Source organism: Larus michahellis, chromosome 1 (assembly GCF_964199755.1).
Source record: "Larus michahellis chromosome 1, bLarMic1.1, whole genome shotgun sequence".
In the NCBI taxonomy this organism is placed as follows: domain Eukaryota; kingdom Metazoa; phylum Chordata; class Aves; order Charadriiformes; family Laridae; genus Larus; species Larus michahellis.
The window spans coordinates 154055093-154071550 of NC_133896.1; the positions used below are offsets into that span (position 1 = coordinate 154055093).

General features: G+C 40.1%; 1 protein-coding gene across 2 annotated transcripts in view; it reads right to left on the reverse strand.

The window, feature by feature from the left end:
• FHL2 (four and a half LIM domains 2) overlaps nucleotides 1–16458 on the reverse strand; it is a 43697-nt gene that overhangs the window by 2325 nt on the left and 24914 nt on the right. For both annotated transcript variants that reach the window (XM_074560296.1, XM_074560306.1), the window contains exons 2-5: nucleotides 13030–13209; nucleotides 4524–4698; nucleotides 1452–1621; nucleotides 65–251 (exon numbers count right to left, since the gene is read on the reverse strand). In XM_074560296.1, coding sequence (XP_074416397.1) covers nucleotides 65–251; nucleotides 1452–1621; nucleotides 4524–4698; nucleotides 13030–13185 — 688 coding nt within the window. In that variant the 5' untranslated portion in view covers nucleotides 13186–13209. The remainder of the gene's footprint in view (nucleotides 1–64; nucleotides 252–1451; nucleotides 1622–4523; nucleotides 4699–13029; nucleotides 13210–16458) is intronic.

The following is a 16458-nucleotide window of genomic DNA, read 5'->3' on the forward strand; positions in this document are numbered from 1 at the left end:
AACTGCTTTTAATCTTAGAAGCAGTTCATTGAAAAAACCAAACCCAACGTTTAAAGAGACCTACCACTGATTGGGTTTGTGCATCCAGCACACTTCTTGGCATAGAGGTTGCAGAAGCAGCTCAGGCAATACGCAAACTCATCCCTGGAGGTAAAGCGTTGTCCAGACAACTGCTTCTTGCATCCAGTGCAAACGAAGCACTCCTTATGCCACGGCTGCTCCCGGTAAGTAACACCTCCTGTAGTAATAGCCTGTTTTATGAAAAGTAAGACGAAAAGAATTTTCTTGAGGGTGGCAGGTTTGTATTTTGATTTGGTAGAGAGGAGGGGTAATGAGGTTTTTGTGGGTGGGAGGAGGAAAAGAAGGATTAACAGCAGCAAAATGATCATTTTGGCTGGAGTTGACCTTGAGAAAAGCATGCAAGTGACTTATTATAATTTCTTAATTTATACAAAGAAGCCCCATACTAAAAGTACTTTATTCTCCCTATATTGTATAATCTCACTATCAATTGTCCTCTTTGTTTTAAAGCTAGTCTTTGTGTGTCACTTTTCATATGTGTGTGCTAGGATTCGTCTCATCTTGGTTTCTTCACCTGTACCATTCTTCATGGGGAAGGAACTACCTTATGTGTTTCAACTTGCCTGTTCCTTTCCGTGGCAAAGACTGTTTTATTTCAAATTGCTTTCTGCTTCTCTGGACTTTGTCTGGGGTTTTTCTCTTATAACAAGTCATCGCCTACAAAAGCAGCTCCCCTGATGTTAGACAAATTTAACTTTTTTGCTCCTTTGAGTGTTCCTAAGAAGGCTGTAAAATTGGTAACTTTAATTTTTCTTCCTTTCTTCACTAAAGGAGATTCCCTGAGAATCAAGCTTGTACGTGATCATGCTACTGAGTATGCGTATTCTTCACCTATGTCTTTGCCTCTTTCCCAAGTGTATGTGTATAGAATTTAGGAAATTCACAAATAAAGGTCCTTAGCCTAGAAAGTAGTACTCCCGGGCATATTGAGTTTACTAGTGTTTATTTCAGGAACAGCATTTGCTCTGTGCAAAACTTATCTCTCTGTCTTGAACTTCCTTAGAATATTAAAAAATGATCAGTATTAGCTCATCTTCCTTCCAGTTGAAATGTTTGGGTCTATGATAGGTTATATTGGAATGAGGTTATTCCACCACAGAGTTTGTTTTGTTTTGTTTTGTTTTGTTTTTGAAAATGTATTCTGTGTGTGCTTTCAGTCCAAAGGAATCTTTAGCCCTGTGTAAGAATTCTCATTGTAGTAGATGCTGTGCCTGATGCAGAATGGGAACTGAAATTACATCGTCTCTTGAAATCAGTTGATTCTGAATCTTTTAACACAGGTAGAAAAATAAGATATCCTACCTACTTGGACATTACATGGGATGGACTTCAATCCCTTAGGCTTTAGGTAAGTAAAATAAGAGCACTACCTTCTTGCACTGGACGCACTGCATGGCAAACTGCTTTTCGTAGCAGGGAACGCAAAAGTTTTGATTGTCCTTAGGGATGAAACTCTTTGTCCCAATAGGCTGTTGGCAGCGGTAGCAGATAAAGCAGGTCTCGTGCCAGCTGTTGCCCTTGTATTCCATCTTCCGAGTACCTGTAATGAGACCAGAGCGTCAACTGAACAACTTCTGGCAGAGACTAGTGCAATTCGTAGGTCTTGTTTGCCCAACAGCTGGCTGTCAGTCAGTAAGCAGTGCAGCTATGAGACAGAGGCTATTTCATGTTCCCATGAACTTTGCATGGTGTTGGGTACCATTTTAATTTTTTTGGAGACTGAGTGGTTTTTCTATAAAGAAGAGAATCATTTCTTGCTTATAATGAAGGCTTTGGGACACATTTTTGTAGTATTATTAGAGTTAATGAATTCTAAGAGGAAGATTCTGGGGAATTGGGGAGACATCAATATAAGCTGCTGCTAGTGCTGAGTGAAGGGAAGACCATTCCTCATTAAAGTTGGACTTTGTTCATTCCAAGTCCCTTTTCCTTCTTTTTTTAGACAGCTGCAAGCTATCTGGTTAATTCCTGGCAAGCTTCTTGCCTCCTTTTCCCAATTTTCTCTTGTCTGAGAAAAAGGATGATTTCGTGTCTGCTCTGTGGCCTTGTTCCTGTCCTCATTGAAGTCCACTAAAACTTTGCAATGGTTTCCAGCTCTGCAACACCTGTCCTAAATGTTTTTGTGTCTTTCAAAACTTTCAGTGAGAGAGAAGCTTTCTCACTGTCTTCAGTTGTATTTAAACCATAGTTGCTATGTGAAAGGAAGAGAAATCTTTAAACAATCCTTTACTGGAAATCAGAGAAGTGGTACGGTACTTAGGAACTAAACATACTTCTCTAGAATGAAGTTTTAGGGTACAGATACTGTAGTTTGCAGATTCAGTCTGCTGTATGACAGGTAGACTCTGAGCCCTTCTAGGAAATTGGAGATGACCTATTATATGGAGAAATTTCTTTGCACACTGTATAATTTCCTAAGTACGAGTTTCAGTCAGAATATTTGATACTGTCCAGAAGGGAAAACAAACAAATGATGCTCCTACAGTTCTGTATTACTTTTGAAGCCTGTAGCAACAAACATGATGTCAGGTGCTTGGCAGAGCGACAAGCTGATCACATGTTGGCTAGTGATGAACCACACTAACTCCTTTGATGCAACTCTCCCCGCCCCCATTACTGCAGGGTGAACTTTTACCATTTTCCCCCTCTCAAGTGTTAATTTCTCTTTGTTTACTAGTTGCTTATTTTTCTTCTTTTTCTTGTTTGGTCTCATTAACTTCTGTGCAGAAGCATACTTCAGAAGGTTGGGGTTTTTTTAAAGAATTGACTTGCAGCAGTGCAGTAAGCGAGCTGTTAGTTATCCTTCTGCCTGATTCTTGCACGCTTGAATATTTCTGATCCATTTTATTAATGGACACATTTTAAGAATTACGCCCTCTCTGTGCTGGTAACTTTCTGTATCATAGCAAGGAGCAGCTAAATCAGTCCTTGAAGGCATAATATTCTGGGAAAAGGAGACGTGGATACATTTATTTTTTTTAAATAGTCTGGAATTTTATTTTCACATTTTTAGCTGTCTCTCATTGGGACTGTTTTCTCACTGAAACTCAAGGCAGGGGGAGCCCTGTTTGTTAGCTGCTGCACTGGAGTGAGTGGGAGTTTACTTTGCAGAAGGACTGAAAGATCAAGCTTGTAATTACTTTAGTATTTAATGGGCTTGTCATGATAATGCTTTATTAAATCTAAATTGTACATTTAGTGGAGCAAAGCAAAGGGCAAGTGTAGCATTAACAGTCTCCATAAAGGGTATCCAACCACTTGCTGGTTCTTTCAAAATGAATTACGCTTCGGTTGGTGATCATGGTGCGCTGGGGTAGCTCCTGTACTAACATGGTGTGCTGCACAAGTACAAAATACGTGCTGGGTGTACTGCTCTCTGAACGTGGGGACATCACAGCTATCTTGAGTAAGAAGCTAAAGACCAGTTGGTGGTTGTAAAGCTTCGTAAAAATGCATTTCTTCTGTTTCAGATTATAAGAGAAGAAGGGATTCTCCGCGTTGCTGAATCCAGCTTCCATTACTACTTACCAATCCATAGCTGGCACAGTATGCAAAAAGAGATCCATTTAGTAAATACACTCACTGATCTTTGGGGTGAATTTGATGAACAATCTTAGAAAGACATACATATATGTAGTTCCAGCTTTAAAACTAGAAATGGCTTTTGACCGAAGTGAGAACCAGACAATGAAAAATTTTACCAGAAAAAGTTAACTAGTAATAGTTATGGAGCATGTATGTGGATTCTTCAAATTGCCTTTTAATATTTTATTTCTGGACCAATATTCCTTCCACTTTAAGCCCTCAAATCATCACAGAATGCTATAGTATTAACATGAGCAGCTGAGGTTTTAGCAATCTAATATTATAACTTCGTGTTTCATGTAGAAAAAGAAAATAGCTCTTTCCTGTTTCTTCATATCTTTGTGCTCAAGAAAGACCTTAGTGGCACTTTGACCAATTTTTCATTTTTATGAGAGAAGCTAAATTTAGAGTAAATACATAAAAATCTAAACAGTGAATTAAGCAAGCTGTTAAATTTGCAAGCTGCCTCTGATTTTCAGGAAGTGGCAGCCAATCAAGACAGAGTACAAAACTGGGATAGGACAGAAAGATTCAATTTTAGTTGTCCAGCCATCGGAAGCCTTTTAATGAGTACTGCTATAGAAAATTATAAATCCCATTAATAAAAATGCTAAATGAAATAAACGCTAATTTTCAAGAGTAATCCGCTTCATGTGAGAATAACAGTTCTATCATGTTCCATTATGAAAATTATGTGTTCTGGTCATGGAAATTATAATGCACCATCAACTGTATTCTACAAAGTTCACCATAACTTAGCAGAAATAGTCAAGGAAAAACATTTGTCATAAATGTTGCTGAGTTTGGGCTTGATATTTGGCCTAATCTTTTCTAGTCCAAAAAGTGAGCATCCTAACCTGGCATAATAGTCTTCTTGCACTCATTACATTTGGAAGAGTATTCATTGGAGTAGCAATCAGTACAAAGTAGATGTTCCTCTTTTGCAGCAAAAGGTTTGTCCACCAATGAATTCTTGCACTGGAAGCAGTGGAAGCAGGTTTCATGCCAGTGGCGGTCCTTGTAAGACAGATCCTGTAGAAATCCAAAACCACAGAGTAAGCAGAATGAACAGTTCTGGAACAACTGGAATTCAGAGAATGCAAACACGTCTAAAGCTGAATCACAGCCAGGAGTAGAGGCTAATTTGCACAGCTCAAGAAAACAAAATGTTCTGGTGAAGGTGAACTTATTTTGCTATGATAACCAAGAACAGCTCATGACAATTATCGACCTGTTTCAGTTTAAAGTAATCTTAATTTTTTGTATGTGTCAGAGAAGCAACTAGTTTCATTTAGATATTTCCTTTGAGAATAAACCCTTGGTTTTGAGTCAGATTAAAACTTGTTAACCTTGTAGGTATAATGGACTTCCCCTATTTGTCTTAGCTATTGTTGATTCCACAGCTGTTCAGCCTGGACAGAAATCCTTTTCCCAATTACTTTCTGGTATTTATTCAGTTCAACAGATTTACACCAAGGGTGGAATTGGTCTGATCTCTGTTCCTTTTTTTTTTTTTCACGCTGCAACTGATTTTTAGCGGCTCTTGTGTTTTGGTTTACCTGTGTTTCAAACATGAATCAGACTGAAAGATGAGAGACCACATCAAACCTGCAGCCAGTGATCCAGTACACTCTGGCCAAGGGATTAGTATGGACACCTAAGTATTTAAAATACCCTCCACAGTGGTACTTTTATTATTTAAAAAAACTGGTCCTTCTAAAAATTGTGACCTAAAGGGATGGATTGTGCCTTTTAAAATTTAAATTAAGGTGGCCTAATCATGTAACACTTGAACAGTGCCTGTGGACTTCAAACAGCTTAGATCGTTACAAGGAAGGGTGTTTACCCCAAAATATATAGGCTTCGGTTTGAAGTGGGAGTGTGAGGAGCTAGTATTGTAATGAATGGGGAGTATAAAAATTCAGCAGAAATAACTTCTCAGGTTCTAGCTCAAGATCCACTGTATTAGTTACAAGCACTGAATTAATCTGGTTAGGATTTAATCTGGTTAGGATCTGGTTAGGAATTAATCTGGAAGGAAAAAATTTAGTTGTAGAATATCAGATTTTTTAATTGTGTAACTGGAACCATCACTAAGTCTTCAAATATAGTCTGGCCTAAACCACTCTATGTTGGTCAGTACAGTCACAGGTAACTCCAAATATGCCATTTTAGCCAAGCAAACAAAAGCTACTGTGTATTTAGGTTAACCTAAAATAACCACGCGTTATGTCTGCAGAAGCCTTGTTCTCCTAAGTAGCTAACAGGAAACACTGCAATAGTTTTGCCTAGCTCAGCTGATGTGTGATAGCTTGTTAAACTAGAGTAACTTTGATCAGAATTTGACCATGCAATAAAGACTTTTTGTTTGGACAACCTCGCTACTCACCTAAATTTCTTAAATCACTGTGAGTAACAATTGGTATCCAATGTGTTTTTCATCTCAGAGGTTACACTCTGCGATAGATTATCTAAGCCTCCTACTTTACGGCTTTCAGACAGTTGTTTATTCAGCTTGTCTATTCATTTCAGCTAACTCCTTTTGAAAAAACCCAAATTTCTAACTGTAAAATGTTAGTCTTTCCTAATAGCAAAATGAAAAAAAAACCCTTCTTTGGAAGTTACTTACATTTTTTTTCCTCTTTAAATTAAGTTGGATAGCCTAAATCTGATCTCAGAGGAGAATAATATTTTCAACAGAAAAATACAACATCCAGCCAACAGAGTTTTCCAAAATGTGAAACTAGCCTGCTAGAAAATAGAATGACAACAGATATGTTTTTCTTTCTCTCGTCTCTTTCCCACTTGATGCCCTTCTCTTTTTGCAATATTCTGCAAGCTATTTTTTATCTCCAAAATCCGTATGCCGATATCTGCTTTTGTTCTGTCTCGTTCTATCAATACCGTTATACCCTGGAGAAGGTGCACGCCTTTTAGATGAGGAGTAATGAAGACAAAGATTAGGTGTCAATGATGAAAGGTTTAATCCTTGAGTCAGTTATGATGGCAGCTTGTATACAGGCTAGCTGGGTAGGTGAAAGTAGGAGATATTTCATCATGGCAAAGAGATGAAGCGCAACTACAACCCAAGTACCCAAAATACAGACTGACTTGCATAATCTTTAGCTACCTTGGATGATTATAACAGATATTGTCACTGAGTGTAAAGGCAGTCTAAGATATCTGTCTTTGACATACCTGCAGCAGAATATTAGACCGATGAAATGGATATTGCTTTGTCTCTCTGAATCTGTCACATCCGGAGCAAGAAGTCCAAGGTACTAACGAAACAGTTTCTGTATCATAATTGTTCTTAGGTTGGTGTAATACAGTCACCAGAAATCAGGTTTGGCTTACTTCAGTGTGTTGCATATTTAACTTGGCTTGTACATAGGCTGTGGCTGTATTGATCTGGAACAAATTCTACACTGGAGAAGTTGCAAGTGCAAAACTGACTTCAAGCTTGTCTGTTAGGCTGGTCCTCAGTTAAGCTGACAGAGCATTATGTTTATTCCAGGCATGTGAGGCTCTAGCTTACACTAGCTGATTTGTAACCTAAACAAATTTGTTCCAGCAGAAGGTACAAGTGATACGCAACAAATTGCTGTTTATTGCATGGATTTCCAGGAAGAACTAATAAAGAAAATTGCTATTGTGGACTCTGAACTGGAATGTATCCTTAAAATACTGATGAGTGTGACTTCTCAGACGCTTTATGCAGCCTGAGGGAAATGAGTCCCTGGTGCTACGTATTTTAACTGTAGTTTTAAAGGCAGCTTCCTATGTTGCCTGAAAGAAATCTGGAGAATGACTTTTTGCGATCAATCTGTGCGTCTGTATGAAAACTGGCAGCCACGTGCTCTTGTTAGATAAAGCACACATAAGCACTGATAATAGGCTTGTTAGATAAAGCAGAGACGAGACTGAAGAATTACCGTAGATTGTCATTTGAGAAGTGGGAGAGCATTAACATATACAGAGATGCATGCACAGATGCTCATGGACATGGTCTGTCCTATATGTGTGTTTTGCAGCTGAAGTGCAGAGAGCTCCAGACCAGTTCCAGATGTGCTACAAGTGAAAAGAGAAGGGGAGGAGGGCAATGCCTGTCTCCGCAGAGATAAATTTTGCAGCAGAATTTACAGGGAGAAATATTTAACACTTCACTCTGCTGCATTTCTTCTGAACATGGAAAATAACCCTTTCCTTATCTGGTTTCATTCGAACATAAAAAATAATCAGATTAGCAGCCCCTGAAGCTACTCAAATGTGAATGGGTGCCTTTCTAAGCTTTATCTGAGAATAAACCTCAGCTGAAAATTTCTGGTCAGCATTCTTTGGGACAATCAGATGAACAGTGAATCCTGGGATGTTTCTCAAACAGGGGTCAGAGAGTGGGCCAAGTGGAGGTCCTTTGTACGCACTCAGGTAACTGACTGTAAGAATATGGTGCAAGCAAAACTTAATGCAGATCCTATTTGTATTCAAAGTTATTTAGAGTCATCCCTTGCAAACTGGATTTGGAATTTGTGGTTCTGAAAAGCTATTATGTGCTTTTGTATTTTCACTTATTTTCATTATGTCATCCCCAAAGAAGGCTTTGTCAAGATAACTGTTTTCAACATTGGCAAAATCACATTTGATAATTCCTCCGTAGTTCTGTATACTTTCGATCCAGCGTGGCTCATTGGGCCTCTAGGATGGGGCTGCTTGTGACTTCTGTTTTTTTAACTAGAAAAGCCCTAAGACTAGAGTTACCAGGTAACTGGGTTAAGGACAGACCGCTCATATCCTGCAACTGTATTGTCTTCTACTCTGGCTTTATAAGTCTAAGTGAATTTAAGCCATTTTGTATTACCTTTTCTCCTGAACTGGCTTTCAACAGGGACCCAACAGGAAGAAAGAGATTAGAGAGATTATTACCGGCAGGGTAACTATATGCTTGCCGCAATGCTCTTTTCAGAAGGTTGAACAGAGGAAAAGGGGTATGACCACAAAATGCTGTACAGATTTTAGCCATGCACACCCTGTAGTAAAATGCTTAAATACGTTAGACTGCTACTTCCTTAACAAAAGTACATTTAGAAAAGGTAAAAATAAGCAATCTCGTGCTGAAGCCAGCACCTTAGTGACGTGGGAAGAGATGAAGGTGTCTGTTTCTTTTACTATTCCAATTCACAACAACTATTCTGATGTTCAGTAACGCACCGAAAAAGTGTTGCAATTCAGGACAAGGTTTAAACATTAAAAGCAAATATTTTCTCCCTTTCTTGATCCACATTACTAGAGGCTTTATTTTTTTGTTTAGTTTGAGTGTAAGACTGACCCTTTTGATTAATTTTTGGCCTGCGTGCTGACATAGAAGCTTTATCTCACAATCCGCTTTTAATTTCATTCTCACATTCTTCGGCACTGGTGAGGCCCCGCCTCGAGTACTGTGTCCAGTTTTGGGCCCCTCACCACAAAAAAAGACATTGAGGTGCTGGAGTGGGTCCAGAGAAGGGCAACGAAGCTGGTGAGGGGTCTGGAGAACAAGCCCTATGAGGAGCAGCTGAGGGAGCTGGGGTTGTTCAGCCTGGAGAAAAGGAGGCTGAGGGGAGACCTTATCGCTCTCTGCAACTGCCTGAAAGGAGGCTGTAGACAGGTGGGGGTCGGTCTCTTCTCCCAAAGTAACAGGCGATAGGACTAGAAGAAACAGCCTCAAGTTGCACCAGGGGAGGTTTAGACTGGATATTAGGAAAATTTTTTACACTGAAAGGGTTATCAAGCATTGGAACAGGCTGCCCAGGGAAGTGGTGGAATCACCATCCCTGTAGGTTTTTAAAAGACGGGTAGACACAGTTCTTAGAGATATGGTTTAGTGACGGTTTTTATCAGAGTTAGGTTGATGGTTGGACTTGATGATCTGAAAGGTCCCTTCCAACTTAGGTGATCCTATGATTCACATTTTGCAGACAGTTTTCACCCGCTCCTGCTTGCCAAGGACAGCTTGTGGACTGCATTAAACATAGGATTACTGTAGGTATTTCCCGTATTTGTGACGGTTTCTGTGCCATAGGGCCTGCAAGGAAACTATTAAAAAAGCCAAAATCAACCAAAAGTCACGCTTCATCAGTCAAGAAAATGAGAACATAATGGATGAATTTCCAGAAAGAAGCGTTGAACTGTAGGTGTGGTGAGCGTTCACCAGGGACGTAGGCGATGAATGCCAATTCTTTTTAGAAAGAATAAGTTTTGATTGAAACCTGTTGGCATATGGATAATGCGTAATAGCTGTGAGAGAAACGGCATTGTGTTTTTCTGCTGCCTGCCAGTGCCTCCTACCACTCAGTATATGAAGCTTTTAATCTGTCTGTGAAAGTTTCATAAACATCAGCTAGAATTGTTTAGAGTTAATGAAATGGCCTAAGTCCAAAGGTGTCATTCAGACACATGTTGTCATGCAGGGTATTTTAGTGGAGAAAAAAAAAAAGGGGGGCATTTAAAATAAAGAACAAGTTAGTTATTACTCAGTTACGTTCACAGTTACCCATAAATTACCATATGAAGCAAATTCTCCCCTGATTTGAATTCAAAGAAAGCTTGTCTTCAGGATAGTTGTCTTGTGGGCTCTCTGTGCCGTAGCTAAAACACAAGGTGAAAATCTGGCACCAGTTTGATCCTCTCAGAGCCCAGTGCTGTCAAAGTTGGAGAATTACCAGTGTCCGAGCAGGCTTAAGTTCAACTCGGGTGAGTTGATGCTGCGCAGCAGCGCTGATACACTACAGTAGTGTCAGAGATGACAGAGAGCTGGCTGTCCCCTCATCAACACCTCTTTTACTTTGGGGTAACCCTTTCGGCTACAGGAGGGTATCTTTTAATTGGGAGGGCTGGTAGGAGGGAAATTAAGAGCATCTCAGCTGCAGGTGGATTCTCAGTTCATCTCTTCTCGGTGCAGAGAAACAGCAGCGGCCAAGAAGGGACCTGAAAAGGAGGATCTGAGGCGAGAGCTGCATGGACCTTTTTAGGTTGTAATGCTGATGTGAGGATGGGTGTCCCTGACAGATGCAGAGATCTGGATGTGACCCTTTCTGATAACACTGTTGCTGCATTAGGTCCCAAATTTTACAGCTGTATAAAGGCTATGCTGGAACATACAAATAAATAGGGAGTCCATTTTTCTACATCCAGTAAACATACTGGTTTTATTTCCAAACATAGTACATCTTATCTTCTTTGCTCAGGGGAAAATGCAAATGCAATATGTAAAAAGATATATATAAAAAAAATACATACGTGTATGTCTGTGTATATGTGTGTATTTCTTATGTGTTTATATACCCATGTATATATACAGTTTAATGAGGAGCAGAAGCATGATTTTTCATGACTTTGTGTTTCATGACTGAATTATGCTCATTCATACAGTGCACAAGCTTCAACTGAAACTTATTTTGTGGCTGACCACTTACAAGGGCGCTCTCAAAAGTATTCTCAATTGTGTTCAAATGTATGTCTATTACTGTCTTTGAAGAACTACTCTGGTTTTTGCTCTCAATGGGAACATTAATAAGATCTCTTTTTCTACCCAGCCACGTGTTTTTTTCAGAAAACTTGTAGGAATTTAAGTTTGCAACTTTTATCCATCTGTCGGAATTTGCTTAAAATTGGTCAACGCATCAAAAAGCTGCAGCATAAAGCATGGACAGGCACAAACAGCAGTCACAGAAACAAAAAAGGACAAATTTGTTTCCGGTACACTTTATAGCTCTTAAAGAAATCTTTGTTTACTATCTTATTAGTTTTGTTTTCTACATAAAGTTCTGGTTCTTTATATATATGAAATATTCTTATATTGCAGACAATCAGGGGCTTTTATTTCTATCCGCTATTAGAGTGTGTCTTGCTTAAAAGTACAGAAGAGCAGTATATCGGATAACACCCACACTCCCTTAATCCATAAATCTGGGTTGAAAAGTTCAGCCTGATTAATTCCTGAATACTTTGTCTGAGATCTGTTGAAGCTGGTCCAAGTTTTTAAATTCTTGAATATCAACACATGGAAATATCTTCTCAGGGGATTAGAAAGAGACCTTAAAACAAAAGCACATTCTGGAATGGGGCAGAAATATTATTCTTTTTCAGGTCAGGCCAGCTGTATCTCTTCTCTAATCTGAATATTTATAAGCTGTAGGAAAGCTGGCAGTTTTATACCCTTGTACAGATTATTGCCAGTTCCCTGTCATGATGATGAAACATTCTCACCTTTTTAAGGCTTCTGAAAGGGGCTTTCCTACTGATTTGCCAGCAGAGTGAGATAGATCACTTTGGAAGATATGAGACATTTATTTCTCCCAATCTGAGTAAATATATATTTTTATATCTCTGACCTAGTGATAGAGCGGTAGTATCAGTAACAGTAATATCAGTAATTGGTACTTCTAGAGGTATGGACCAGCAATGTAGGAAATCAAACCTCAGACCTCCTCATACCAGTAAAAAATCCTGTGGCCATGCAATGAGAGTTGCTGTTCTAGTGCAAACTCACTCTGCCAGTGAAACTTTTGTCCCACTTTGAACAGGTCACTTTTGGGCAAGGAGGATGTATATAGGATGAAGTCTCTCTGTAGTAGTCCAACAGACACTTCACTGGATGGCTCAAATATCATCTGTCTTCATTCACTCAGAGTAAATCTGGCATGAACTCCAGTTGTTTTGGTTAATTTAAAAGAAACGCAGGTGGTCACACCTTATTTATGTCAGGTAGGTGTTTCCATGTGGTGCAGCAGTGCATAGCTCAAGCAAGGTCTCTGTGCTCTTTTCTTTGCAACCTTTAGTTAGACTCCACTATCATCATTCTGTATTTATTCTGTCTTCTAACTGACTTATTACTTGGGTCAGCGGTAGCCAAATTTTTGTGGTCCATGATATGGCAGCTTTTCTTGGGCATGTCTTGTCTCTTGATGACAACTGAGTTTTGGTCACTGCAAAGCCAGCAGTGGCTTACTTCCCTCTGACCCAAAGGTAGGCAAAATCAGCTTCTGCCAGCTTTCCAGATCCCAGATGGCCCCAGAGGCAGTTGGGTTATCCTAATGGGTTAGAGGTTCTTCCTAGCGTCAGATCATCAGATCATCCTATGCCTTATGGGAAGAGAGGGGTGTTCTTCCATTTCTATTAATGTGCTTGGTAAAGAAGGGTTTGCCAAATGAAGTGGTGAAGAACACATACAGGGATCCAGAAAGCATGCTTTCCCACCAAAAGAAACCCCTAGGTAGCTGTTAAGCTGGACTAATGTACCCTTCCAGGTGATAAGACCGTGTCTGAGACCTATGTATCCAGGCTACTCTTTCAAGATTTCTGTAACAAGACACAAATCTTGCATACCTTGCAGTCAGCACCAATAGGTTTTTTGCATTCCTCGCAGGTGTTGGAATAAAGGTTTTCGTAGCATTTCACGCAGTAGGGGCTGTCCTCCCTCAGGATGTACTTCTTACCAAACAGGGACTCTTTGCAGTAGTGGCAGTCAAAGCGTTCAGTCATGTTGGTGTCTGGAGTCCAGCTATCCTGTTAGGAAGACAGAAAGAGGTGCCTGTCAGACTGAGCTACTCTTGACCCAGTCCCCCAAGAAAGGTTTGCCAATTCTTGTTTATCACAATTTACCTCAATTTTAATTCAACTTTCAGCCAGATTAAGGAACACAATAGGAAGAAACTGCACTATAAATTTTGCAGTGCTGGATAATGACAGTAGCACCTCTACTTTAGCCACCCACTGATCCATCTTTGACCAGAGCTAGTGTTAGAGACAAGACAGAGGAATAATTCCCGAGTTTGAAGAATTCACAAGGAATTTGTGAATGTGTTTTGACCGATAGGTCCAAAGCAGGAAGCTGTCTCTGTAGGGGATGGAGGGAGCCAACTACATTAAGAGGATGAGCCAGCTAATCTTCAGAAGGAGCAGCATCTTCTCCAGAAGGCAATACAAAGGTTTGCATTGCTGGTAGACTTTGGTCAGGCATAGGCTATTGGGCACCAGCTTCTGCTCCTTCCTTCTCTACATTCCCAATGAGACAATGTCTGGCAATCATTGCCCTCCAGTGAGACACCAACCCTCCATCTCCGCTCATGCATGGGACTATGGGCACTGTTAACAGCCGGAGATGTGGGGGTGGTGATTGTACATCTGATTCTTCTCTGATACAGCTGAATGAGTTATCCAATGGCTGTGGCGTATGGGGACACAAATGAGAGCTAGCTACCCTGGTTCAGGCAAAAGTCAAACAATGATTACAGGTGGGGAGAAGCAAGTAGGAGGAACTGCAAATGATATATCACCTTATCTGAATTAGGGACAACTGCTATTTGCTCCTCAGGTCTTGTTAAGTCTTCAGCATTTTTTGGATGCACACACAAGCAATGATGACACAAATGACTTTGATTACTTCAATGAATGCTCGTTATTGCCTGGGACAATTTATTTTGGGTTTCATTGGAGTCATCAGCTTCTCTCTTAACCTGAAGCTTGCAGTGTGTGTTGCACCTGAAATCTGTTTGGAGGTTACAGCTGGAGCAGGGCATAGCTGCCTGCTTAGGAAGGGGAATTTCCCAGGAGGAAAGCACATTCCACCTGGACTGCATGATCTTCACTGCCTGCCAGGCCTGATCTCCTCTTTAAGCCACATTTGAACTATAAAGCCTTAAATGTTTTGGGTACTAATGGCTTAAGTGACTACCTCTGTCATTCACACACAAGTGACATTTACAGCAGCGGCAGTCCTTTTGCCAACTTCAGCTCTCAGTTTTAAACAAAAAATCGTTACTCGCTTAATGTTCTTGGCAGAGGTTGCTTGATTCTGGAGTTTGTCCTCTCCTTCTGGTGGTAGGATTCACCCTTAGGGCATACTGAAATCCTGAGTTCTCCAGGATTTCAGTTTTTATTATTATCTTTTATTCCCCATAGCTGGGGTTTGATTAAGGTTTTATGGTAGTCTGAATGGGCAAAATAGACAAAGTTTGTTTTGATGGCTAGAAAGATTTTTTCCTTTTTTTTTTTTTCGATGCTCAGTCAGCTGCTGAACTGTGCTGTGGCTAGCACAGACTAAGGGGTGAGTGCTTTTCTATGTGTGTGAAGTAGGTAAGTGATGGCTCAGCTGCTGGTAAGTCTTTTGAACTCCAACTAACTACTAAAGAAGAAAGAGAGACAAACTACCGAACCCCCAAAACGTGCTTGGAGGAAAAATTCTGACTGCTGGTCGTCTGTGCTATGGACAACCCAGAAGGAGTAGCAGTCCAGCTGTTTTGACCCTACAGATGCTCTAGGAACTAATTAACTTCCTTATCCCAAAGAGGAGCTAAGAGTATGTTAGATGCTTTTGGTCCTTAAGGAGTAAAGAGGATCATAGGGACTGATAGCAAAAAGAAGGAGAGTAAGAAGGCTGGAGAGAGAAGCTCAATGACAACGCAAAGTTCCCCTCCAGCCTGTCTCCAAGAGCAGTGGCTAGCAATGAAAGTGCAAGGGAGGAGAACAGGGCCGGTACAGAGCGACCTTTCCTTAATAACTGCTTCCAGCAAGTTAGTCTCCTCTTGAAGCAGAGGTGCAGTCTTTACCAACATGTTTAAAAGGTGATGATGGATTTATTTTCCCCTCCATTTTGAGACTGTTTACACCCCCAGCCTACATAATGCATTTGTGCTTCCCATGAAAGAACTAGAGAGGACTTAATTTCCTTCAAGGACTAATTTCAGCAAAATGAATGGAGTCAGAGCAGTATAAACTGGTACGTGTATGTGTGTATGTCTGAGTCTGAGAGGAGTGATAGCTTTGTCCAAACAGTTTGTGTTGTGAAATCTGTATTTTTTACCAGACTTTATTAGATATTTTTTTCCAAATGACAGGAACTGGTTGCACAGTTGATTTGCATTATTACTAAGTTAAAGTGTGAGCAGGGACCATATATGAACTTGCATTTTGCAACTTTCTTCAGAATTAGTTCTTTCTAGCTGTGAATTAGAAGTAGATGTGCAATACTGAAAAGTGAAAAATTTCTCTGCCATCAAGATGTGTAAAAGCAAAACAACATAAAAGTGTGATTCCTTTACAGGTTTATACTATTTCTATCCTTCATCCAAAGCTATTAAATTTAAAATATAGAAGTGGTTTGTGACTGGAAGAAAGACTCAGAGGTGGATGTTCTAGTCTCTTGGTCACAGGAGATTTCTTCTTGAGTGCTGTATTATTTTCTGGGTGCTTTTCACAGGAGCAGAGGCAAGCACTATTTAATGGAACAGCCACTGACACCGTTTTAGAAAATAACTGGGCATTTTCTTCCCTTTCCTGAAAGGGATCTAATTTTGTTAAATGTGCTTGAAGATTGTTTCCCTGAGCAGGGAGAAGCAGACCTGATTTCTGTGTCCCAAACAGATTTAGGGGTGAACTCTACTCTGTGAAGGCACTGAAGGGGCAGCTCTGGATGGGGTTCGAGGCACAGCTACAGAGATCTGAGAAATTAAAGGACAAGAAAGGCAAGTTTCCAAGATCTGCATTTTGGTTTTAAAGTCGTGTGAATCTTTTATTGCATCTGGCACAAATTTCAGATCCAATATCTCTTAAAGTTAGGAATTCGGGTTCATGTGGTTTCATTCAGAAAGCTGGAATTCAGGGTGAAGCATCCCAAATTCCAGGCTGCTTAGATTTGGGCCTTGGATTGGATCTCACAATCTGCTATGTGATATTTTGAGGGTATTTAACTTTTTTCTTTCCTTCTCTGGAGAGAAGAAATTACATGTAAAGTAATCATGGGACCTATCTACTGAA